General features: G+C 39.6%; 1 protein-coding gene across 3 annotated transcripts in view; it reads right to left on the minus strand.

Moving 5' to 3' along the window:
* Positions 1–4,994: 4,994 nt before the first annotated feature.
* Positions 4,995–24,954, minus strand: part of ATXN7L2 (ataxin 7 like 2) — a 33,442-nt gene continuing 13,482 nt past the window's right edge. The window contains exons 7-11 of one of the 3 annotated variants that reach the window (XM_088154224.1): positions 16,362–16,612; positions 16,064–16,256; positions 14,948–15,069; positions 12,614–13,481; positions 4,995–6,494 (exon numbers count right to left, since the gene is read on the minus strand). In XM_088154224.1, the coding sequence (XP_088010350.1) occupies positions 6,480–6,494; positions 12,614–13,481; positions 14,948–15,069; positions 16,064–16,256; positions 16,362–16,612 (1,449 nt within the window). In that variant the 3' untranslated portion in view covers positions 4,995–6,479. The other 2 variants (XM_088154225.1, XM_088154223.1) reach the window with 2 other exon arrangements.

The raw sequence follows: 24,954 nt of genomic DNA on the forward strand, positions 1-24,954 counted from the left end.
GAAGACACTGAAGAAGATCCCATGTTGGGCACTACAGGTATTTACTTTTCCAAAATCTTGGACTAATGGATTATAAATGCTTAATGTGGAACATAGTTGGGGCAAATGCCCCTCAAAAGAGAAAAAATAATAATTTGAAAAAGTGAAAATAAGATGTGATTTGTCTGTAAGAAACATATTAAGAAAAAAGATGTAAAATATTTAAATCACAAAAATCTGGGAGAGGAATTTATTTCAGCAGGATTTTAAAAAATGGAGTTGTTTTGTACATAAACCCCCAACTATATCCAAAACTTATCTTGACTGATGATTATGGCAGATACGTTGGGGTGGAAATCACTCTACAGGTGTGATGGACTGGAATGGTGGGAGGGAAGTAAAGAATGTGCTCTCATCTCCAGAGAAGCGAGGAAGAGATAAGCGGAGGAGACTGGCACCTCCCTAAGAAATTTCATCGGTGTGAACTGCCTGAACATGGGAACTGGTTTCATTCTGGGAAGATTCTTGATAAGGAGTTGTAGCTAATAAACCTTGCTGGATTGATTCTGCATGGTCTCCTGGAGTTCCTTGGGCTAGGCCTATCAACAGGGGGCTAAGACTTTGATATTGGGAATTTATGCCCCAAATGAAGATAAAACAGCATTTTACAAAGGACTTATGGATAAACTTTTGTACTGTACATATGAAAATTGGTGTCTCCTGGAGGATTGGAATGGAGTGGCTCCCCACAAAAAGATAGAACTTCTGAGAAAAATATTAAAATAACACAGGGTAAATTACCAAAAACTGATTGAATGGATAATTTGGAGCTTGTTGATGCATGAAGACATAAAAATGGAGATTCAAAAGAATATACTTATTTTTATGAAAGACATAGATCTTTTTCAAGAATAAATATGATTTGAATTTCTAAGACTTTGGCTAATAATGTCTATAAAGTGGAGATATTACCAAAGACATTTTCAGATCATAATCCAGTGACTTTAACTTTTAAAAGGAAAAATGGATATTTTAGATGGAGATTGAATGAGATGTTATTACAAAAAGAAATGGAGGTGGAAGATTGTAAAAAGAAGTTAAAGGAATTTTTTGAGAATCTTAATAAAGGTACAGAAGTAAGGATGGTTTGGGATGCAGGTAAAGCTTTTGTAAAAGGATATTTTATATAACACAATAATGAATTTAAAAAGAAGGCAAGAGAAAATGCAAATGATCTTAGATGAGATTAAAAAAAAAGGAAGAAGAATTTAAAAAATCTCCAGGGATAATAACTATAACTCATCAAATCAAGCTTTTACAGAGGCAACTATCTATGTTAACAGTGAGAGTGATGAAAATAAAGATGAACTATGCAAAACAAAGAAGTTTTGAATTTGCACATAAACCAGGGAGATGGTTGGCATACAGGTTGCAAAAAGAAAAAGAAAAGAAGATGATGATGATAAAGTTACAAGAAGGGAATAATGTAATAACAGATAATGTGAAAATGCAAAAAGTGTTTATCAGTATTATACTACTTTATACAAAGGTCAAGAAATTTCCCCAGAAAAAGTGGATGAATACCTGCATAAACAGAATTTACCAAGGATTACAGATAATCAGAGACAAATTTTGAATGGACCTATAACAAAAAGGGAGCTGTGTGAAGCTATCAAAAAGACTAATACAGAAAAGGTACCTGATCCAGATGAATTGCCGGCCTCCTACTATAGATGTTTTGAAGATGAACTTTTACAACTAAAGAGGGACAAGATTTGACTTTAACAAGAAACTATCGACCATATCTTTACTGAATAGTGATTACAAATTTTTTACCGTGATTTTGGCTGAAAGGTTGAAAATAATTTTACAGGATTTTATTCATGAAGATCAATGCAGGTTTTTACCTAAAAGACAACTATGAGATAATATTAGAAATGTTCTGAATATTCTGGAATACTTGGAGCAACATAATGAAAAACAGGCTGCATTGATATTTCTAGATGCAGAGAAGGCCATTGACAATTTGAACTGGGGTTTTTTGTTTAGAGTTTTGGAACACATGAACCTTGGAGATAATTTTATTAAATGGGTAAGGTTGATTTACACTTCTCAGAAAGCACAAATAATTGTTAATGGAGAACTAACACAACCTTGTGAGATTCAAAAGGGACAAGACAAAGATGTCCACTGTCTCCACTTTTGTTTGTTTTGGTTCTTGAGGTATTGAATAGAGACATAAGACAAGATCAGAGAATTATGGAAGTTAAGATTAAAAAAAGAGACTTATAAGTTAGGGGCATTTGCAGATGATTTTGTGTTAATTTTAGAAGATCCACTAGGAGTAGAAGCATTAATGGGAAAATTAAAGGACTTTGGTATATTAGCAGGTCAGAAGACAAAGTTGTTAACAAAAAATATGAAATTAGAAGATCAAATAGAACTGATGGAAAAAACTGGGTTTAAGATTGAGAAAAAAGTAAAATACTTGAGTATGTGATGGCAAATATGAACTGTATGTTATTTCAAAATAGTTATGTTAAGACATGGACTGAAATGAAGAAGGACATGTTAAGATGGGAGAAATTAAAACTGTCACTGTTGGGGAGAATTTCTGTGATAAAAATGAATGTTTTGCCAAGAATGATGTTTTTGTTTCAGACAATACATGTTTTGACAACTGATACACCATTTAAACAATGGCAAAAAGACCCATCTAAATTTATATGGCAATGGAAAAAAACATGAGTTAGATATAAAGTGTTACAAGATGCAAAGGAAAGAGGAGGATTGGGTTCACCAGATTTGAAATTCTATTTCGCTGCTTGTTTGGTCTGAATGAAAGAATGGATGTTGCTGAGAAACAAGAGACTTTTACAGTTAGAAGATCAGGACCTGAGGTTTGGATGGCATGGATATTTATGGTATGATAAAGTTAATGTGGACTTTAAAAATAATTTTATTAGATGTGCTATATTGAGAATATGGAATAGATATAAACCCAGGTTGTGCCCAGAAAGAGTTTTATGGATCTCAGCTCAAGAAGCATATTATAGAAGAGAAATGGCACATAAAGATAAATGGTTGACATACCAGGACTTATTGGAAAATTATCAAGGGGAATTTAAGATCAAATCAAGAGAGCAACTAATAGCAGAAGGATACAGTTGTCAACAGTTTTCCCATTTACAGTTACTTGAAAGATTTAAAATGGATAAAAAGGCTTATGGTATAGAGCAAAGCCAGCCAGAATTTGAAATACAATTGTGTACTGATAATGAACATGTAATTGCTAAAATGTACAACCTTTTGTTGAAATTTGATACAGAGGAAGAACAGGTTAAAGAATGTATGACAAAGTAGGCTAAGAACTTTGGTTATAATATAGAGATGGATCAGTGGGAAAATATGCGGTTAAGAGAGTTGAAATTTACATTGTGTTATGATCTCAAAGAGAATTTTTATAAAATGATGTATCGTTGATACATGATGCCAGAGAAATTATCTAGAATGTATAAAGGCACTTCAGATGTATGTTGGAAATGGGAGCAGCATGAAGGGCCATTTTATCATGCTTGGTGACATGTAAAAAAGCTAAAAAAATTTGGATTCAAATACATAGTTTGATACAGAGGATTTTAAAGATTAATATTCAATTGAAACCATAACTTTTCCTTTTAAGATTAATGGACAGTTAGAAAAAAGCCATGGAAGATTATTTTAATATATGATTACTGTGGCAAGATTAGTATATGCACAGAGATGGAAAAATTCAACGCTACCCACTATGGAGGAATGGTTGGTGAAGTTGATAGATTTCGCTGTAATAGATAAATTGATTTCTTTAACTAGAGAAAAGACACTATCTACATTTATTGGTGACTGGAAGCCTCTTATGGACTTTTTGCACAAGAATGAAAAAAATGAACCGATGATGTATGGTTTTGATGATTGGATAGGATAAATTATAAAAAGAAGAGTAATATGATGCATTGTTAGAAAGAGAGGTTAAAATATATTTGTACTTATAACTGCTGTGAAGAATATCAGAAGTCACTTTTTATACCTTTTTTCTTTCTTTTCTATTTTTTAAACTTTTTTTCTTTCCTTGCACTTTGCTTTTTCTTTTTTTTCTTCTTCTTTCTTACTTTATATTAGTTTGTATTAGTTTTTAAAAGCTTTAATAAAACTATATTTAAAAAATAAAATTATACATTGAAGAGGGTGATGTGTCAAGCAAATGATTTGTAAACTATGATCTATAGTTTAGTGCAATGACATTCCATGAACCCAGCCAACCATGGGTTGGAGTTAGGGGAAGCGTCACTCCCTCCTGAATATCGACAATACCTCCTCTCTTCAAATCACGCCTTTTAAGGAAGAGGTTGCTGGTTCCAAGGAGAATTGGAATTATTCTGGAGTTTTCTTAACCAGATAATTCTAAATGTCAGTTTCACAATTTTCCAGGGCATGAGGAAAAACATAACCTGGCCACCTCCAGATGTGTATCTACATTTTTCTTGTAGCCTACAGCCATTTTTATTTAAAAATAAAACACACCAGTGGGGAATATGTGTGTTTTTTCCCCTCTTCCCTCAACTCCATGATGTGGATAAAGCCACATGGAAAGCAGCCATCTGTATCTTCCTGCTGTTTTGAAAACACCAGGTCACTTTTCTGTGCCTGACTAGAGAAACAGTGAAGCAGGGGGTGTATCGTTCTCGCAACAGATCAGTTCTGCCATCACAAATAGCCAAGTGAGGCTTATCCAACTTTTTACTCAGAAATTCAGTGAAGCAAGGCAGAAGCCAAAACATTACCAGTTAAATGGCCATTTGTATGTACAACTGCATTGTAAAGATGTATACTCAGTGTTTCCTGGTTCTACTCCTTGAAGTCACATTCCCACCACCATCTCCTTCCCCTCCCCATCTTCTGAAAAATCAGGTATTTCTTGCCACTGGAATTTAGCATCTCTCTTCGCCCATCTGTCTCTACTAACGCCAGTTGCCTCATTTCTCAGTCAGAGACCTTTGCTAGCATTTAGGCTGCCTTCGGGTATCTAGAACTTCAAGCCCCAAAGGACTGCTCCTTTCCTCAGGGTTTCTCAGGAGTAAATCCCTAATCACTTCAGGTTCAATATGACATTAAATTTATTCCCCAAATTCTTACACATGTGATCTGCAGCTTAAGAATTAGACATAGGGTGAAAGTCTCTCACTGCTGAACTCAAACCATTGTTGCAAGCGAATCCCTGCAATGTTTTGCCCCAGCCTTCTTGTTGCTAGGCTAAAGAGTTTGAGGCTGTATGCATATTTTCGTTCGCTGGTCTTTCTCACAAAACCATACTTCCATTTGATTCTCCTTTGCCAGATGATGTGGATTATTCTAGAGGCAGCCAAAGGCACTGAATCCTCCAGCTTTTTCAAACCAGCCTCCTTCCAGATGTGCTGAACTGCAACTTCCATAATCCAGAGCCACCAGTGTTGGCTAAACTTATTGCTAAAGTTCAATAGGCCTGATGGGAAGCTAGATGGGGAAACCTGGAGTACAAAGATGGAATGAGTAACAGAATTGTAAGTTAAGTGCCACAGAAAAACTCCACTAAGCAAACATCTGGTTTAATTTGCATAAAAACAATCCTTGTGTATTTATGTACTCGGTGGAGAATAAAATCTTTCTATGGCTAGTGGCTGAAGTACTTGCAGTATGCACTCTCATCCCTGCTCCCCACCCCACTTTTTCCTTTTCATCTTCAAGACTTAAGAGCCAGGAGGCTTTTAACATTAGAGAAGGAGCAGAGCAACGCTGTCTTTTTTCTCATCTAAAATGCCTTTATGTTTTCAAACCAAGAAAAGGGATGAAAATGGTTGCAGTGTTGTCACTGCACTGATATATCAATCTTGTATATGCTATACGAGAAACAGGGCTTCTGTCTCTGCTTTAAAAGCAAGTAGCACTTAGAGGCAGCGAAAGGCTGGGTCACGGTACAGGTAGAAACAGAGAGAGAGAAGCACGATCAAGCTACAGCCCCAGTTATAGTCGTCTAGCCCAGGAACCACAGCAAGGACATGGGTATTTGCCAATGGCATTATTATTTGCCAAGCTGTATTAATAACCACTGGCACACCCAGGAAGATGCCAACGTATTGGTATCCCCTGCCAAAGCCTGTAATCCTAATTTTTGCAGGGGCCACTGCTCCTGCTATCCCTTCTGGAACTGTATAGTTGTGAAGGGGATACTGCATTTTTGTCAGTGTCCTTTCATTCAGTTTTTGTCTCTCTTCCCCATCCCTTCCACTTTGTTATTTATTTATTTCAGTAAGCAAAACCACCACACCACCAAAAAAAAAGAACAATAGCAGTCTTCAGGTATTTTAGAGGTTTTTTTTCTTTAAAAAAATACTATAAAGTTATAAAAAGCAAAGAGGCTTCGAATTGGACCCAGGGACGGAGTTCTCAGACTGCTGGCTCCTTCTGCAGAATGCAGGCACTTGCTGTTAATGCGCTTTTGACTGTAAAGAGAAGACAGAAGACAGCGTCAATGCAAAATATGGTAGTTCGTGTCATACCAATCACAGAAAAAAGTGTCTATTGTAGCTAGTGTGTAGCCAGTGCCTCTTTGAAATGACAAAAGGACATACAGCTATATTTATTAATAGCCTTTCGTGAAAGTGAAATGGACTTTGTATATGTTGGCAGAGCACCATCTAAACAAGGATCTCTAACTGAAAAAAGGTGGATCAAGTTTCAAATACATACAACTGCAGATAACATACTCCTCATTCACCTTCTGCAGCAAGTGCATGAATTGGACTAGAGTAAAGAATCACTCCCTTGCTGTCCATAATTAGAGGTTCATAGTAATCCACGGTGACACAAAAACAGAGGCTCATATTGGCAAGCGATCAGCTATTTCCACATAGCTTCTCCTATGTGGCTGCAAAGACATTTGAAAAATGGGGTCACATAGTGGTACAATACATTTTTCCTGCCCACTTGCTTAACCAAGGGGGACTCCTAATTGAATGGGAAGGAAATGTTGAGTATATATGAAATCCTGAGTGTATGTATATGTGTTTAACTGTAATACAGTAATCCAGAAGGAGCCTGGGGCACCTGGGCAGATATTCCCCTGATTTATACATACTGTACCTCCAAGTCACAACTGGCTGGAATCCCACTCACAGAACATCAGGAGCTATCATAGCCACTGCAGTTTAATTTTTCAGGAACAAAGTTTTAAAATGAAATCGCTACTGGATTTAGTTCATATTTCCATGACAAATGAAATAAACTAATCCAAGGCAGAAAGAAACCCTACCTCTTTCTGAGCTGGCAGCTGGGAACTGTTTCAACATAATGCAATATAACTGCAGTTGATGGTGTGATACATTTAATAAATACACATATAAAATTCAGCAGTTGGGAGCTCTGGCTAGTGGGTATCAAGCAGAGGGTTGGATTAGATGACCTTCAAAGGACCCTCCAATTTCTGATTCTGACAATAAGGAATGTGCAGATCCTTCATACTTCTTTTAAAGTCAATACCAGCATTTCCTCAAATCAGTTATCTGAAGGTAAGATTAATCTAAGTATCATTGCCAGTTTTAATTTCAAGATACTTATAATCTGTTTGGCCTTTCGTAAAAAATCCCCTTCATGGATCACTGCCTTGTCGTGGTGAAGGGGCTTGCGTAACTCAGTGAAGCCATGAGCTATACCGTGCAGGGCCACCCAAGACGGACAGGTCATGACAGAGAGTTCTGACAAAATGTGGTCCACTGGAGAAGGAAATGGCAACCCACTCCAGTATCCTTGCCAAGAAAACCCCATGGACAATGTTAAAAGGCTAAAAGATATGACGCCGGAAGATGAGCCCCTCAGGTCGGAAGGTGTCCAATATGCTACTGGGGAAGAGCGGAGGGCAATTCCAAGTAGCTCCAGAAAGAGTGAAGCGGCTGGGCCAAAGCCGAAAGGACGTTCAGCTGTGGATGTATCTGGAAGCGAAAAGAAGGTCCGATGCTGTAAAGAACAATATTGTATAGGTACCTGGAATGTAAGATCTATGAACCAAGGCAAGCTGGATGTGGTCAAACATGAGATGACAAGATTGAACATCGACATCTTGGGAATCAGCGAACTGAAATGGACAGGAATGGGTGAATTTAATTCAGGTGACCATTATATCTACTACTGTGGCCAAGAAACCCTTAAAAGAAATGGAGTTGCACTCATAGTCAATAAGAGAGTGGGAAAGGCAGTAATGGGGTACAACCTCAAAAACGACAGAATGATCTCAGTGCGTATCCAAGGCAAACCATTCAATATCACAGTCATCCAAGTCTATGCCCCAACCACTGATGCTGAAGAAGCTGAAGTTGACCGCTTCTATGAAGACCTACAACACCTTCTAGAACTAGCACCAAAAAGATGTCCTTTTCATCATAGGGGATTGGAATGCTAAAGTAGGAAGTCAAGGAGTAATCGGAATAACAGGCAAGTTTGGCCTTGGAGTACAAAATGAAGCAGGGCAAAGGCTAATAGAGTTCTGTCAAGAGAACAAGCTAGTCATAGCAAACACTCTTTTCCAACAACACAAGAGACGACTCTACACATGGACATCACCAGATGGTCAATACCGAAACCAGATTGATTATATACTTTGCAGCCAAAGATGGAGAAGCTCTATACAGACAGCAAAAACAAGACCAGGAGCTGACTCTGGCTCAGATCATGAACTTCTTACTGTAAAATTTAGGCTTAAATTGAAGAATGTAGGGAAAACCACTAGACCACTCAGATATGACTTAGATCATATTCCTTGTGAGTACACAGTGAAGGTGATGAATAGATTTAGAGGATTAGATTTGGTAGACAGAGTGCCTGAAGAACTATGGACAGAGGTCCGTAACATTGTACAGGAGGCAGCAACTAAAACCATCCCAAAGAAAAAGAAATGCAAGAAAGCAAAACGGCTGTCTGATGAGGCTTTACAAATAGCTGTGGAAAGAAGGAATGTGAAAAGCAAGGGTGAAAGGGAAAGATATAAGCAACTGAATGCAGATTTCCAGAGAATAGCAAGGAGAGATAAGAAGGCCTTCTTAAATGAACAATGCAAAGAAATCGAGGAAAACAATAGAATGGGGAAGACTAGAGATCTCTACAAGAAAATTGGAGATATGAAAGGAACGTTTAGTGCAAAGTTGGGCATGATAAAGGACAAAAAAGGCAGGGACCTAACAGAAGCAGAAGAGATTAAGAAGAGGTGGCAAGAATACACAGAAGAACTATACAAGAAAGATCTTAATGTCCCTGATGTCCATGCTGGTGTGGTCACTGACCTTGAGCCAGACATCCTAGAGAGTGAAGTCAAGTGGGCCTTAGGAAGCATTGCTAACAACAAAGCTAGTGGAGATGACAGTATTCCAGCTGAGTTATTTAAAATACTAAAAGATGATGGTGTTAAAGTGCTGCACTCAATATGCCAGCAAGTTTGGAAAACGCAACAGTGGCCACGGGATTGGAAAAGGTCAGTTTATGTTCCAATTCCAAAGAAGGGCAACGCCAAAGAATGTTCAAACTATCGCACAATTGCACTCATTTCACATGCTAGCAAGGTTATGCTCAAAATCCTACAAGCTAGGCTTCAGCAATACATGAACCAAGAACTACCGGATGTACAAGCTGGGTTTCGAAGAGGCAGAGGAACTAGGGATCAAATCGCCAACATTCGCTGGATCATGGAGAAAGCACGAGAGTTCCAGAAAAATATCTACTTCTGCTTCATTGACTATGCAAAAGCCTTTGATTGTGTGGATCACAACAAACTCTGGAAAATTCTTAAAGAGATGGGAGTACCAGACCACCTTACCTGTCTCCTGAGAAATCTGTATGCGGGCCAAGAAGCAACAGTTAGAACCAGTCATGGAACAACCGATTGGTTCAAAATAGGGAAAGGTGTACGACAAGGTTGTATACTGTCACCCTGCTTATTTAACCTATATGCAGAGTACATCATGAGAAATGCCAGGCTGGAAGAATCACAAGCCGGAATTAAGATTGCAGGGAGAATCATCAACAACCTCAGATATACAGACGATACCACCCTAATGGCTGAAGGTGAAGAAGAACTAAAGAGCCTCTTGATGAGGGTGAAAGAGGAGAGTGTGAAAGCTGGCTTGAAACTCAACATTAAAAAAACTAAGATCATGGCATCTGGACCCATCAATTCCTGGCAAATAGAAGGGGTAGAAATGGAAACAGTAACAGACTTCATTTATTTGGGCTCCAAGATCACCGCAGACGGAGACTGCAGCCATGAAATTAAAAGACGCTTGCTCCCTGGGAGGAAAGCTATGGCAAGCCTAGATAGCATATTAAAAAGCAGAGACGTCACCTTGCCGACAAAGATCCGCATAGTCAAAGCTATGGTTTTTCCAGTAGTAATGTATGGCTGTGAGAGCTGGACCATAAAGAAGGCTGAGTGCCAAAGAATTGATGCCTTTGAACTGTGGTGCTGGAGAAGACTCTTGAGAGTCCCCTGGACTGCTAGGAGGTCAAATCAGTCAATCTTAAAGGAAATCAACCCTGATTGCTCATTGGAAGGATCGATAATGAAGCTCAAGCTCAGATACTTTGGTCACCTAATGCGAAGAGAGATCTCTTTGGAGAAGACCCTGATGCTGGGAAAGATTGAAGGCAAAAGGAGAAGAGGACGGCAGAGGATAAGATGGTTAGATAGCATCACTGAAACAATGAGCATGAAACTGAGCAAACTCAGGGAGGCAGTGAAGGACAGGAAGGCCTGGCACAATATGGTTCATGGGGTCACGAAGAGTCGGACACGACTTAACGACTAAACAACAACAACAACAACAAATTTTACAAGCAGAAGCTATTTTTTGTTTGTACTGGGAGAACCAAACATAGTTTTGCTCACACCCTGCCATAAAACTTCCAATACTAGCCTGAATTCAGATGCCTTGAATTCTCAGCTCTCTTTCTCCCAAAAGGAAACTTTTAGCTCTTTGAGTTGCAGAAAAGAGAGGTGTGCCTGGCAGAAACAGAAACATCAAAGGGGCTGCTGATCATTAAATGGGGTTTCATTCCTCATTCCACTCAGTTTATTTCAAGATAAATTTAACTAATTTGCAACATTACAGTAACATCTATCAGTGTGTCCGGAGGCTTGATTTCAGCAAGTTGTTAGGAGATATGAATTATACCGACGACAGAAATACAGCCTGTAAATTAAAGGTCCATTTCTAATGTGCAGTTTCCTTTTTTCAGTTATGTTTCCAGGGAATTGCATAACCTGGTCTTTTTGATCAAAATCTGACTATTCCAATATATTTAACATAGTTCCTGTTTAAATATGTTCCTGTCCCTTCAAAGAGCATTTAGCTGCCATTTTGTGCCCCCCCAATCCCCCAGGAAGACAGCAACTTAGCAGATGAAGCTGCTTTTCTATCTCATATGATGGAAAAACTGCATTTGTGAATTGCTGCTTCTTGTACAACTCTTAAAAGGTCAAGCAATCTTGTTAAGAAGCAGGACTGGAACATTAGCACACACTAAAGCATGCATAGGACTAAAAAAGCAGAATAAGAAAGGTGGAAATACTAGGTTCACGCATCACATTAAACCCAGGTTTGTTTTCCTTGTTGGTTATTGAACATGTAATGCCAAGCCATAAACTGTGGTTTACAAATAACTATGGTTGAACCAGAACTAAAGCACACTAAAACTTAGCATGATTTGTGATTTCAGCCACTATGTTTTTGTCTCCTGTCCTTCCAAATTGTGCAGAAATAAAACACAGTTTCATGTGGCTTCAAAGCTAGTATTCCAAATAGTAGCTACTGGAACAGCCTTCCCCAGCATTTATTTATTATTCAAAATAAACAGCCTCCTCAGGCTTTAATAAAAAATAGACATCCCCAGCAATAAAATTAGTTGCTATGATCATTTGACTTTTCAATGATTGTAAATTGACTTAATCTAACAATGTTGCTGAATTCCTTTTTAAATTTTAAAAAAGGCACGAGAACTGTTCAGAAATATTTGCTGTTGAGTGGTACAGTAATTTTAAAAACACTTCAATATTATTAAATACCTAAAAAAAGAACATTGCTTAAAAATCCTATTCTTACCATGAGAAAATAAAAACAAATACAAATTTATCTGCTACATGTCCTTATTTCTCGAAAAATTGACCTCATCAATTGATCATTTCATGGTTCATTTGGCTAATCCATTAAATAAAGCTTACTATACTAATAAAAAATGCAGACTTGAAATGGTGACTATTCATTGGTGTTCAATTTTGCTACATTATTTTTCAAACATGTAACAAATGCAAACACACATAAGAAAACACCATATTTAAATACTTCAAACAGCACTATAGCAGAAACTGAATGGAATGTATGTGATGCTACCTACTTTAATATTTATTTTATTTGTCTTGATGCATTGTACCAGTTTATACTTATGCAGTAGTCAACCTTGTAATGGCAGAATGCAGACTTTGCAACACAATGTTGATGAAGGCAAAAAGAAAGCCATATAATTCTCTGAAGGTGGAAAAAAATTCAGCTATACACTTACGATGCCCAAGATAGGAACTTACCTTCATTGTGTTCTGCTTTTCCTCAAAGGAGACAACTGGCTTCTTCCTTCTGACTGAGCCACCTAAATCAGACGAGGAACAAGAAGGCATGGGTGAGGGCGAGTGCTTGGTCTTCACTGGCCTACAGTAGGTGGCTGAATTCTTGCGTCTCTTGGCCTCTTCATCAGAGATGCAGTTGGTCAGCAGTGTTTTTGGACCGTTCAATGAGGAGCCCTGGTTCTCCAGTGATGAGGATTTGACTGGCATGTGGCTAGGTGCCCTGCAATCCAGATGGCTGACCTTCTTGATTCTGGCCCCTGAAGAGACTGTCCCATTCAGGGAAAGGTTGGAGGAAGCCACCACAGATGTCTTGGCCTTGGCAGATGGATGGGACACCTGGCAGCCAGCTGCTTTGTTCTTGCCCAGATCTAAGAAACAAGTTTGTTTGTATGGTGGGCTAGCAGGGGCACTGGGAGATTGCTTGCGCTTCCGAGCTAAGGCTTCTGGCTCCACATTGCCAGCCATCTCCTTGGCTTTGGAGGACTTGCTGGCCTTGTTCGAAGGCAACTTGCTGAATGAGGGTGATGGGGTATTGGCTGGGAGTGGGGAGGTGATGGACTGGCTTCCACCCATGCAGTCTGACTGGCTACAGGCAGCTGCAGCATGGGGTGAACCAACTGCATAGTTCACACCATGATGGTTACGGCTGTCCCTGGATGCCATGGTCACCGAAGTTGCCCAGGATGCAGAGGTCCTGCCCGGGGTACTGTGGGGAAGGCTGCAAACCAGAGAGGAATTGTAATTTGGGGATGTATTGGAAGTAGAGAAGCCCAAAAGCATCGGGGATAGTGTAGTGGAAATTGGATGATCAGCAGCTGGAGGAATCCTTCTGGGTAGGCCAAAACAAGAAAACAAACAGTTAAGAAGCAAAGCCTGTTTAACATACCAGCTTTCAATTACTCAGCCCAGATGTCAGTACTGGATCACTGTGCTCTGTTTTTTTCATATTTCCAAAATTATACAGGATCCCTCTGTTCTCCTTCAGATTTCAAACCTTTCTTTTTCTTTTTTTGCCCCTATTTGTGTCAAATTCTAAAGGTCTTTGCAAGAACAGAAGCCTGAAAATACATGTATCCTTTTGATCGTCTCTCAACCTCTTCCCTTGCTAGACTCACCCATTGTTCAGATAGGTTTTCTGTCTATGAAAGATACACCATCAAACTTGGTAATCCAGTGCCATCTACTGGAGAAAATCCCCCCTCCCCCAAACATCAGAGGCTCAACAAATGTTTCTACAGGCACTGGCTTAAAGTGACTGATGATGAAGCAGTGGAATAAAAGTTAAAAAAACATGACTAGCTCCTATCAAACATGTGTATGATGTGTAAAAGTGGGCATACCTATTGGGACACAGTAAATATTCAACTGATCCCTATTTGTTTCTAAGGATCCAGATATCTTTTTTTTAATTCCCAGAGACCACTTCTGTCAAAGAGATACATAACTGTAAAATACAACAAATACACAATTTTTAAAAATTCCACTCTTGCTTGGAATGAAAATGAAAAACTCTCATCAAAGTTGACACCTCTCTCAAGTTTTCACAATGATGACACAGTGTAAGATTGTCAGTCTGAATAAACTGGATGAATGGCTTGTGGCACAATTCTATATGAAAATCCACCCAGCTATTATTACTTGGGGTTTTTTGATAGCACTAGGTAAAGACAATTTCTCAGTCTTTTAACAATTGTTTTTGGTACTTCTTAATCTTTGTACCATTTTATCCTTGGCATTTTTTAAAATTTATTTTTCCTTTGTTACATATTGTTAGTGGTTTTACTTTGCTTTTTACCTAAGCTGTTTCACTGTAACTGTTATATGTTTTTAACATGTAACTATGCAGAAAACCTAGTTGTTTAAAAAAGAAATGAATACATAGATATCACTGAATTTTCAGGATCAAGGAGGGTCTGTGCTGTTTTTGTAGTTTTTCCATTTTTTTTTCTTCTTGTGCACTATGGGCCCAACCTTTAGACATTTCTAGTGTTTGATAGTTGCTGCTAAATCCCTTTTAAGAGTACAAATTTAGGAATACAATTTTATGTGAGCCACTCAGTGTTTGCTAAATTTATTTACAGAGATACAAACTGTAAATAAATAAATAAATCAGGACTTGTTCTGAGAAATACATAAGACTCTATCATATTGTGACTTAGGACTGACTTCTTATATATGAAGACATTATACTGGTCTTCCACTGCGTGCCCATATGCACATATATGACTATGCAAAGGCAGAAACACATTCCTATTATTCCCCCAATTTGTTTGCCGTTCTCCTAGGGTAACTTACTTCCACATGTGTGAGCTAAGATGTCTCTCCAGCATGGAGCTGAGTGCAGAGCAGAACCGATCCAGCCGTCGACTGAACACATAACACCCTGGGCTCACCAATCTGCTTCCAAAAGTGCAGAACTGTTGTGGTGGGGAGGGGTAAATGGAAGGATGAAAGCGTTAGGAACTCAAAATCATGCAAAAAGCATGCCCTCAAATTCTACAATGACAAGCAGGAGATACAATTTATACCAAGCAAGTTATTCATTCTAGCCTCTATTTCTTCAGCTTCTGAAAAAGAGAGACTAAGTCACATCTATCCTGTTAATTTCCAAGAACAATTAATTTTGTGTGGATTCAACCTACATTTTATTAGAGCAGAGAAGCTATGTATTTGTTAACCCCAAGATTCAAGCTCTGGTCGACTGAATTAAAGGGATTATTAATCTCAAAGCTAGGAGGAGTTCCTTTCCTTTGGAAAGCCACTTCTTGCCCTTCAAAAACTTGACTAGGTAGACGAAAGGCTTGACATATTGGCTCAATTTGCACATTGTGCTAAGCATTACTGAACAAGCATAATGGCTGGGTTCAGAGATCATGTTAAGCCAAAAACAAACACATCACATTATGACTTAGAGCAGTGATGGTGAACCTATGACACGCATGTCAAAGGTGACACACCACAATGTTTTGGGTGACACACCAAACACCCAACAACAACTATTCTCCCTGTTTGAGTTACCAAAGAAACTGAGTTTGTTTTACCTGTATTTCATTTTTGTAATTATTTGACGTTTCTTTATATAATACATAGCACCACACATGATTAGACTGTATTTTTTTTAAAATAAATGAATATGTAAAGAATCATTTCTCTTTTGTTCGGGGGGTGGGAGGACATACCAGCAGAGTCAAGTTAGGCATTTCCCGAATTTCTGACACGCTGAGCCCAGAAGGTTCGCCATCACTCACTTAGAGTGATATGTGAACCGATGCACTAGAAGGCTGTATCACAGCTTCATGGGTACAACTCCATTCCCCTATAGCTCCGCTTTTAACATTTGGCGAGTACCTCCCATCAAAACCACACAGCACAAAGTAGATAGAGCAGGATGGGTCTCAGTCTGTCGCTTACTGCCTGGGGATGTGGTGGTCGTGTTGCATAATGGCAGTCTAACTTGCGGGGATCTTCTGTGGCATCATCCTCACTCTCCTCACTTGTCACCCGCCCAGTGCTCTTGGGTGCCGGGAAACGGTAGAGACGGTGGTCAATTTCGCAAGAAGAAATAGGCACGTCATCAGGGTCACTCTCTGAGGAAACCCTAGATCTGAAAGTAACCAGAGGAGGATAAGAGTTGAGCTTTCTGAGAATCAAATTTCCAGAATCTATGGCAGATACCATCACATGCTCCCTCCTCCCAACTGTGCCTTACCTGGAAAGTGCACAGTGGGAATATGGTTGCTTTGTGTGACAAGAAGAAGGAGAAACATTGGGCAGGACCAAAGAAGTCTGTGACATGGAAGAGAAGTCCTGCGATAGTCGTTCAGTAGCTATTTCTTTCCTCACTGGACTCTTATCTTTGGGAGACTCGCCTTTCTTGGTGCTGGCCTTCAGTTCAGCCACTAACACATCAAAGTCCTTGGTGCGGCCCTGTACCTCTCGACGCTGATGTACAGAATGGATCTGGAGCACAGGCAGGATAGATAGGTTAGATTCATCAGCTGGCTGGTGGAAGAGCAAGCTCAGAGAGAGGATGTGCTGACAGGCCACTTTCAAATAAAGAACATCCCACATAAAACCCATGAGTGGTACAATCTTGTGAGAAGAGTATGTGACATTTCTCTAGTGAACATTGTTAGAAGTCTCTGAGAGGCTGGAACTCAAGCAGAGGTTAAGGTTAGAAAATCATCATTTATATGGGAGTAGACAATCTTTTCTTGGGATGAGGACCACAAGATAGGCTCCCAGGAGGCCATACTCCAGGAACTGAGCCAGTCTGCTCTAGTGGTTAAGGCACCAGGCTAGAGAGCAGCAGACTGTGAGTTCTAGTCCCGCCTTAGGCATGAAAGCCGGCTGGGTGACTTTGGCCCAGTCACTTTCTCTCAGCCCAGCTCACCTCACAGGATGGTTGTTGTGGGGAAAATAGGAGGAAGAAGGACTATTAGGTATGTTCGCCCCCTTGAGTTATTTACATAAATAATAAAGGCAGGATTTAAAAAAAATCTAAAATCTAAATTGGTTGATACTGGGATCAAAACTAAGACAAAGCTAAATTTAATATGATTCAATTTAATTAAACATTAACTACACCCTGTGTTTAATAATTTTCCATTTCTGTCACATTAAACATGACAGTTCAATAGCATCTTTTGGAAGAGTTCTTAACCTGAACCCAAGACTTGGTGGGAATGCATGCAGCTTCTGACAGGTACTAAATTAAACAAGATTTGTTAAAGGTTTGGCTGGAAAAAAAAAATCTGCCCTAATGTTAAAAAGCAGAGAAAAATTGATTGCATACAGTTGCATACGCTGTGACATTATTCACAACGGGAAATTATCCAAAGCCATGTTAAAGAGATATATTCATTGCACTTGCTACATATGTATATTATATTATATTATATTATATTATATTATATTATATTATATTATATTATATTATATTATCTTTTGGGGTAATATTATGCAGGGCACAGAAAGGGAGTAAGGAACAGTAAGACAAAGACAAAGAAGGTATGAAATAAGAAAAATAAAAGGAAACATACATAAATCTAGTTTATACCAATACTATTCATGATACAACTCCCTGTCTTTCTGTCCTTGCAAACCATCCTTCCTTCCACCATATCCACATACCACCTATACACTGACTTTGGTCTTTTGAACTTCTCACCTTTTTGAAGATCTTATCCAGCCAGAACTTTCTTGGTCTTCCCCTTTCTCTCAAACTACTTTCTCTTCCTTCATGTATTACTTTTGCAATTCAATTCCCCTTCATTCTATGTGACCAAGCCACCATGGTGTACTTTTTGGACTGGTCACTCACTTTCATATTCATTTCACATTCAGCACACATTCATTCTCAACCCTTTACATTTTTGTTTGACCCTATGCCCTTCTTAAGTATCCCATTCAACTTTCTTCTATCTTTCTCCTGAAATATATAATTCTCATTTCCATATAACCAATCAGGCAGAAGCATGCTTTTATTCCCAGCCATTTTCACTTTTTTCAACAAGCGTTCATTCCTCACAACAGAACGCATAGTACCCACTATGTTTCTATGAGTATTTACACATCCTAAAATCTCTCAATCCATTTCCCCATCTTTAATAAACATCCTACCAAGGTCACAAATCCATCTACTTGTTCTAGGTTTTTTTTTTTATTTATGTATAACTTAAAATCATTCACTCCATTTCCTTGTCAAACATAATTACCACATCTACATTGCTCACTGCATCATACACTCTAACATTCACTGCAAATTATTCAGTTCTCAGCTAACAACACAGCATCACCTGCATACAAAAATACATGTATATTCATGTGCCCAAACCAACACACCTCTAACATCATTGCAAGCATTCCTTATACATTTATCCATAAATACATTAAGCAACCTAGAGAAATCCTGTATCCTTGTCTTACCCCCTGCTCAATACTGAACCATTCTCCAAGCATTCTATTTAACACATGCTTTATTTCCATCATATACCTCATCACCATCAGTAACCAATCTTCTACTCCATATTCTCACAAAGCATTTCATCATTCAAGTTGATTCACTTTATCATATATTTTCTCTAAATCAATAAATGCAGTCTGAATACCACCACCGCTGGCTTAATCCACACCCTCCCTGACTCCTTTGGGATGGGAGGCAGGGCATGAGTGATAGACTGAGACTGTCAATACTTCCAAGGGAAGGGTATAGTGCTACTAGCCTTGAAGGAGGCTTCCTTTCCTGAAGAAGCTCTCCTCAGATCCAACCTTGTTTGATAACCTCCACCCAGGTTTCAACCTTCCTCTTTCTAGGAAAGGTTGTTGAAAAAGTGTTTGAGAATTTGTTACAGAGGATCCTAGAGAAAATGGCAATCTGGATCCTTTTCAGTTTAGATTCAGACCTAGTCATGGGACAGAAACAGTGTTGGTCACTCTGGTAGAAAAACTACATGTGGATCAAGATGGGGAAAGGGCGCTACTCTTGATCCTTTCAGATCTCTTGATGGTGTTCAATACTATTGGCCATGGTATCCTTCTTGACAACTTGCAATGGTTGTGAGTTGAGGGCACCATCATTCAGTGTTTCCGCTCCTACCTGAATGGGTAGTTCCAGTTGGTGGTCTGGGGGGTAGCAGTTGATCCCTAGAGAACTCCGATATGTTCTCTAGCCTTAGTCTTCCCCTTCAAGTTATTTAACATTTACAGGAAACTGTTAAGGTAGATAAGTTTGGGTTGAGGTGTCATCAATATATGGATGACAACCAGTATACATTGCCACTTAGGACCAAGCTGGAGAAATCTTGAACTGATGTCTGGAGGCTGTAAAGATTTGGATAGGGCAAGACAAACTCTGTTTAAATCCTTCCAAGATAGAGTTGCTGTTTGTCGGTAAACATCTGGGCAATTCAATAACAGTGGTCCTAGCAGTTATTCCCAATAGGATCATACTCCCCACAAAGAGCTGATTAGTGGCTCAGGAGTTGTTCCAGAGTCTCAACTCCTGCTGAAACAGCAGGTGGAATGGTCAGGGAAGACTTTGTCCAACCTTTTGGTGCATCAGTTATGATCTTACCTCAACTAGGGTGCCTCAGTGATAGTTCCTCATTTCCTGATCACCACTCAGATTATTATAACACTCTATTTGGGGATACCTTTGTTTAAGACCCAAAAACTGGAACTGGTTCAGAATGCAGTGGCAAGATGGCTGATAAGACTAATACTAATTTTGAAGTCACTGCATTGGTCACAGGATTCTGGGTCTAATTCAAAATGCCAGTCATTAAAGTTCTTCATGGCATAGTACCAGGTTATATCAGCCCACATCTTTCCTAAACAGAAAATGCCTCTCTGGTTCAATCATCTAGGGATGGCTGTTGAGGATTCATGTCAAGAAACAGACACCAATGGGATTCTAGGAATGCTCCTCTATTGTAGTAGGGTATAATAAAAGATTCTTGAAAGCCTCTCTAAGATTCTCTCTGATCTTAATAGTAAACAAAACCAAGGTGAATTTCTTTCTCACTCTTCTTTCAATTTCTAGACTGTATTCTCTTCTCCAACTGCCTTCTTAACAGTTCGCTTCTTCCTTCCTCCCTTAATGGTTCTTTCATACCTTCTCCAATGTCACCTCCCCTCTCATGGCAAAGTTCACGGGGTGTGGACCAGATATAGACCTTCTTAGTGGTAACCCCCTTCTTATGAAATATCTTAACTTAAATATCTTAAGCAGACCCAACTTTCCTTTTGGCCCATAGTTTGTTTGCCACTATTACTCTAATTTTTTGTTTTTACTGTATTGTATTTTTTAATTTGTTATATACTGCCCAGAGTCTGTATGGATTAGAGTGGCTTATAAATGTTGTTGAACAAATAAATTACTCAATGACTTGCTGTAAAGCAAAAATCAGATCTGTCCACCCCTAGAGTGGGTGCACACTCTATCAATGCAGCTACAATGCACTTCCTGAATTTTGCTGCATCTCTTGAATCCTTATAATCAGGATTTTGCCAAGCAATTTCCCACACACTGATCTCCCTATACTTTTTATATTCACTCTTGCTATCTTTTCTTTTGTGTAAGAGCACAGTACGACATTCTTCCACTGGTCGTGCACAGATGCAGTCTTCACACATACAGGTAGTCCTCACTTAATGACGTAATTGGGACCAGAATTTCTGTCACTAAGCAATGTCATCGTAAAGAGCAATGTCACGTGACTGCATTGCTTAGTGATGGCAATCTGACAGTCCCTGTTGCCATCATTAAGCGAAGATCACGGGTCGTTAAGTAAAGATCTCCTCACAACTTCCTGCTGGCTTCCAACAAGCAAAGTCAATGGAATGGGAAAGCTGGCAGGAAGTTACAAGTCCCAGGTGGCTTGCAAGCAGGCCAGCAGGCAGGTAAGTGACTACTGCGGTGTGGTACAAGTGTGGTGGGGCCAAGGGTGGCTGCTGCAAGGTGTGGGAAGCTGTGCCAGTGGCCATGATGGCTTGACACAAGCACAGTGGGGCTGGGGGTGGCTGCTGCTGGGTGCAGGAGAGTGCACTGGTGGCCACTGCAGTGCCACGCCAGCGTGGCTGTGTGTGCGTGCACAATGGTTTGCAGTTGAGGGGGTGCTGCGGGTGTGCGCATGTGCTATGGAGTACAAAACCCCAAGATCTTGTACTCCATAGCCAAGCTCCTCAGGGGAAAAAGTGGCAAGAGTGGGAGCAACTTACAGAAGTGATTTATGACCTTCTCTGCCAGTTTCCCCATTGATTTTGCTTGTGGGAAGCCAGCAGGGAAGGTCACAAATGGCGATCATGAGGCCACAGGAAGCTACAACTGTTGTAAGTGCAAGTTGGCTACCAAGGACCCAGAATGCGATCACATGATCACGGGGTGCTGGGACGGACAGAACTTTGAGGATTGGTTGTAAGTACCACTCATTCAGCACCATCGCAACTTCAAATGGTTGCTGAACGAGTGGTTGTTAACCGAGGACTACCTGTATGTTAAACTAGTTGCACAGACACTTCATAGAGAAACCACATCCACATTTCAACATTTATCCAGTAAACACCATCTATGCTTGCAACCTTATAATTTTTTTCAAGATTCTCACAATGTTCGTGAGTTCCATCATTTTTTTCTTAGACACTCCTATTTACAGCATTTATTTCAATACCAATCTTCAACATGTTGCTAACTCAAATAAGTTTTCCAGCATTCCCTTAGTCAGTTTCATCCTAAATCATTTCACCACTTCTATTTTTAATTCTATTCATTCTATAGGAGGCTCTTCAGCATTTTTCACCTACTTCCATAGCAAATGTTTATTTCCACCATTATTACTGCAAATATCCTTTTCTCTTTTTTTCATTATGCAATATCTTTCTCTTGTCCTTTTTTGCAGCTGTCACTCCCTTACATGGATTTTTACTTATTCACCACACTCAACTGCAGTATATTATCTTATGTTATATTTTGCTGTCCTGACTGTGAATTCTGTTTTGTGATGCTGGGACCTTACTAGGAATGTTTTGCTATGGCTTGCCTCTTGGTCTATTAATCAATCCCCAGAACTACCACAAAACATCTTTTTATCTAAAGCAAGTATCCTAAACGTTTGGAACCGTTCCCCTTCTTCATTTATGTGCACAACATACCTGATTATAAAAACACAATGCTACCTATATGAAGTCTTACAGCAAAAGTAACTTGAGCTTCACATTACGAGGTGGTTTGAAATGGAAGCCATTTGCTCCTAGATGCTCCCAAGTCCCATCTATGTTTAACCACCATGTTAAACCATCTCCACTGCCCCCCACCCCAAATAGGCCAACATGTATCAGCCATGCCTCTGTTGGTGATACCATAGCATCGCTGAAGAGCCTCTTGCAACTCTTCAGAAAATCAAGAGGTTGAGTTGCAGCTCCAACTCTTCAGGCTTTTCCCATTCCTGCTCCAGGCCACTGCATAAGCCCCCTCATGATTCACTTGCCATCATCATGAAATAAATCACAAAGCAACAGGAAGGGGAAAATCACTGGCCAAATTCAAGGGTTTCAGGGGTAAACATCGTAATATACCTTGGACACCCCAGGAAGGAGAAAACTCCTTCCTACATACACATACCATATCTTTTATCTCTATTCCTAGTGCAAAACACTGGAAATGCTTTCCCAACCTGAGATAAGCAGGACCAGATAAGCAGAACTGGCATACTTAATTAGTAGGTTGCATTTGCATTCTGCCATTAATTTATTGATTTTATTTATTTACACTGCCCGACTCCCAGCAACTCATGGACTTACACAACACATAGCAGCAATATGAGATGACAACAAAGGTCTATCCCAATATTTTTCAACCTTGGCAACTTTAAGATGTGGGGCTGGGAAATTCTGGGAGTTGAAGTCCACACATCTTCAAGTTGCCAAGGTTGAGAAACACTGGTCTATCACAGCAAGATTCTGCTTCCTATAATGCATCTGACACTGAAGCCACATCTTTTCCTCCTTCTTGCTTCCTAACAGTGGTATTCATTGGCAAGTTTCTCAGTGCTGTAATTCTTTATCAGCCTTACCCAGCCTGGTGTCTGTCATTTATTTATTTATCTGTTTATAAAATCTATATTGTCACCCAACTCAAACAATTGTGACTCCAGGTGATGTACAATCAAAAACAGCAACAAACCATACTGTTAAAAACAGCAACAGAAATTAATAGATGATCAAAACTGTGCATTCAGGGGAACCCCCAAATTGCACTCTGGCTCTGAGCAGGGGAATGCTACCTTCCCTCCAGAGCCAGATCGCGCAGGCCCAAAATCCACAGCCACCTGGTCTTGCTGGGTTACAATTAATCTTGTTCTTCCACATCCAGATCCCACCAGCCTCCAGACATTGGGGCAGAACCTTGACAGCATCACTTGTATGGCCAGGGACAGACTTATACAACTGAATATCATGTGTGTTGATGATACTGCCCCATACAGCTGGATGACACCCCCCCCCCCCATTGCTTCATGTAGATGTTAAACAGAAACGGACAGAGGATAGACCCTGAAGCACTCTACAAAGTCTAGAGCTAGACTGCTCCCTCCTCACCAACATGAATTGGAAATGGCCCAAGGGGAAAGAGGAGAACCATTGTAACATTGTGCCTGCTTTCCCCAATCCCCTAAATCAGTCCAAAAAGAATTAAAAAACACTGAGAGCACAAGGAGGGCCAGGATGGATTCTATCCGCCCATCCTGAGCCCATCAAAAGCCATCAACAAGTGCAACTAATGCTCTCTTGTCCCTGTGTCCCAGTCTGGAAGAGGTCAAGATAATCCACTTCCTCCAGAACCCTTTGAAGCTGAAATCAACTACCTTCCCTAAAAAGGGAAATCTGAAGAAAAGACAAAAATTGTCCAATTGTGTTTCAACTAGCAATGGCTTCTTGAGGAGGGGACAGACCATAGTCTTTCCAGAAACACTGAACTTGTATCAACACAGCTGGAGAACACTAGGCTGGGAAAAGCTGATCTATGTGGCTATTAGGACTAGTAATCAATAACAGATCTATCCTCCTGTCAGAACCATTCAGAGCAGCAGCCATCACCCTACTTGATGCATGATCATAACCTATAGAGCAAGTGCCATTTGAAGAAGAGTCCTGAGTTCTATTATGTCAATACTTTCTCATTCTTCTCATTTCAACTATCCCCCTCTAAAGTAAAGAGTTTCAAATGTTTTAGTGTTTCTTGACCTCAGCATGCTGACTGGGGAATTCTGGGGGCTGAAGTCCACACATCTTAAAGTTGCTGAGGTTAAAATATACTGCTTTGGCGTATTTCATACACTGCTTCTAGGAAAGGGCTTCCAGCTCTTACTGAATAAGTGTTCTATTGCAATAAAAGTGTATGCAGCATTTTTACTAAAATATTTTCCTTCCTGTACTTTATTAAGTAGTTCTAGAAATTCTGGTAAGTGACACTATTTTTTTTTCTTTTTCTTTTAAACTGACTTTGTTCATAAGCCTTGAAGAGCTGCACAATGTGTGGTTATTGAGCAAAGGGATGATGAGATCTATTAAGCAATGGACTGTTGTATAGAAGAGAGTGAGAGGGCCAGTGTAGCAAAGTGTTGAACTGGAACCTCAGAGATTACCACTTGATCATGAAGATCACTGAGCGACTTTAGACCAGTTGTTTGGTTATAAGTACACACTAAATAAAACTCCCAATGCCATTACTTTCTTCCAGCCCAACCAAACTCACATTGTTGTGAGAATAAAAAGAGGAGTGACTTCATATTTATCCACTTGAGCTT

The sequence above is a fragment of the Python bivittatus genome, unplaced genomic scaffold (genome assembly GCF_059951505.1).
Source record: "Python bivittatus isolate LINGU-HERP-01145 unplaced genomic scaffold, Pbiv_v1 ctg000700_np1212, whole genome shotgun sequence".
Lineage (NCBI taxonomy): Eukaryota > Metazoa > Chordata > Lepidosauria > Squamata > Pythonidae > Python > Python bivittatus.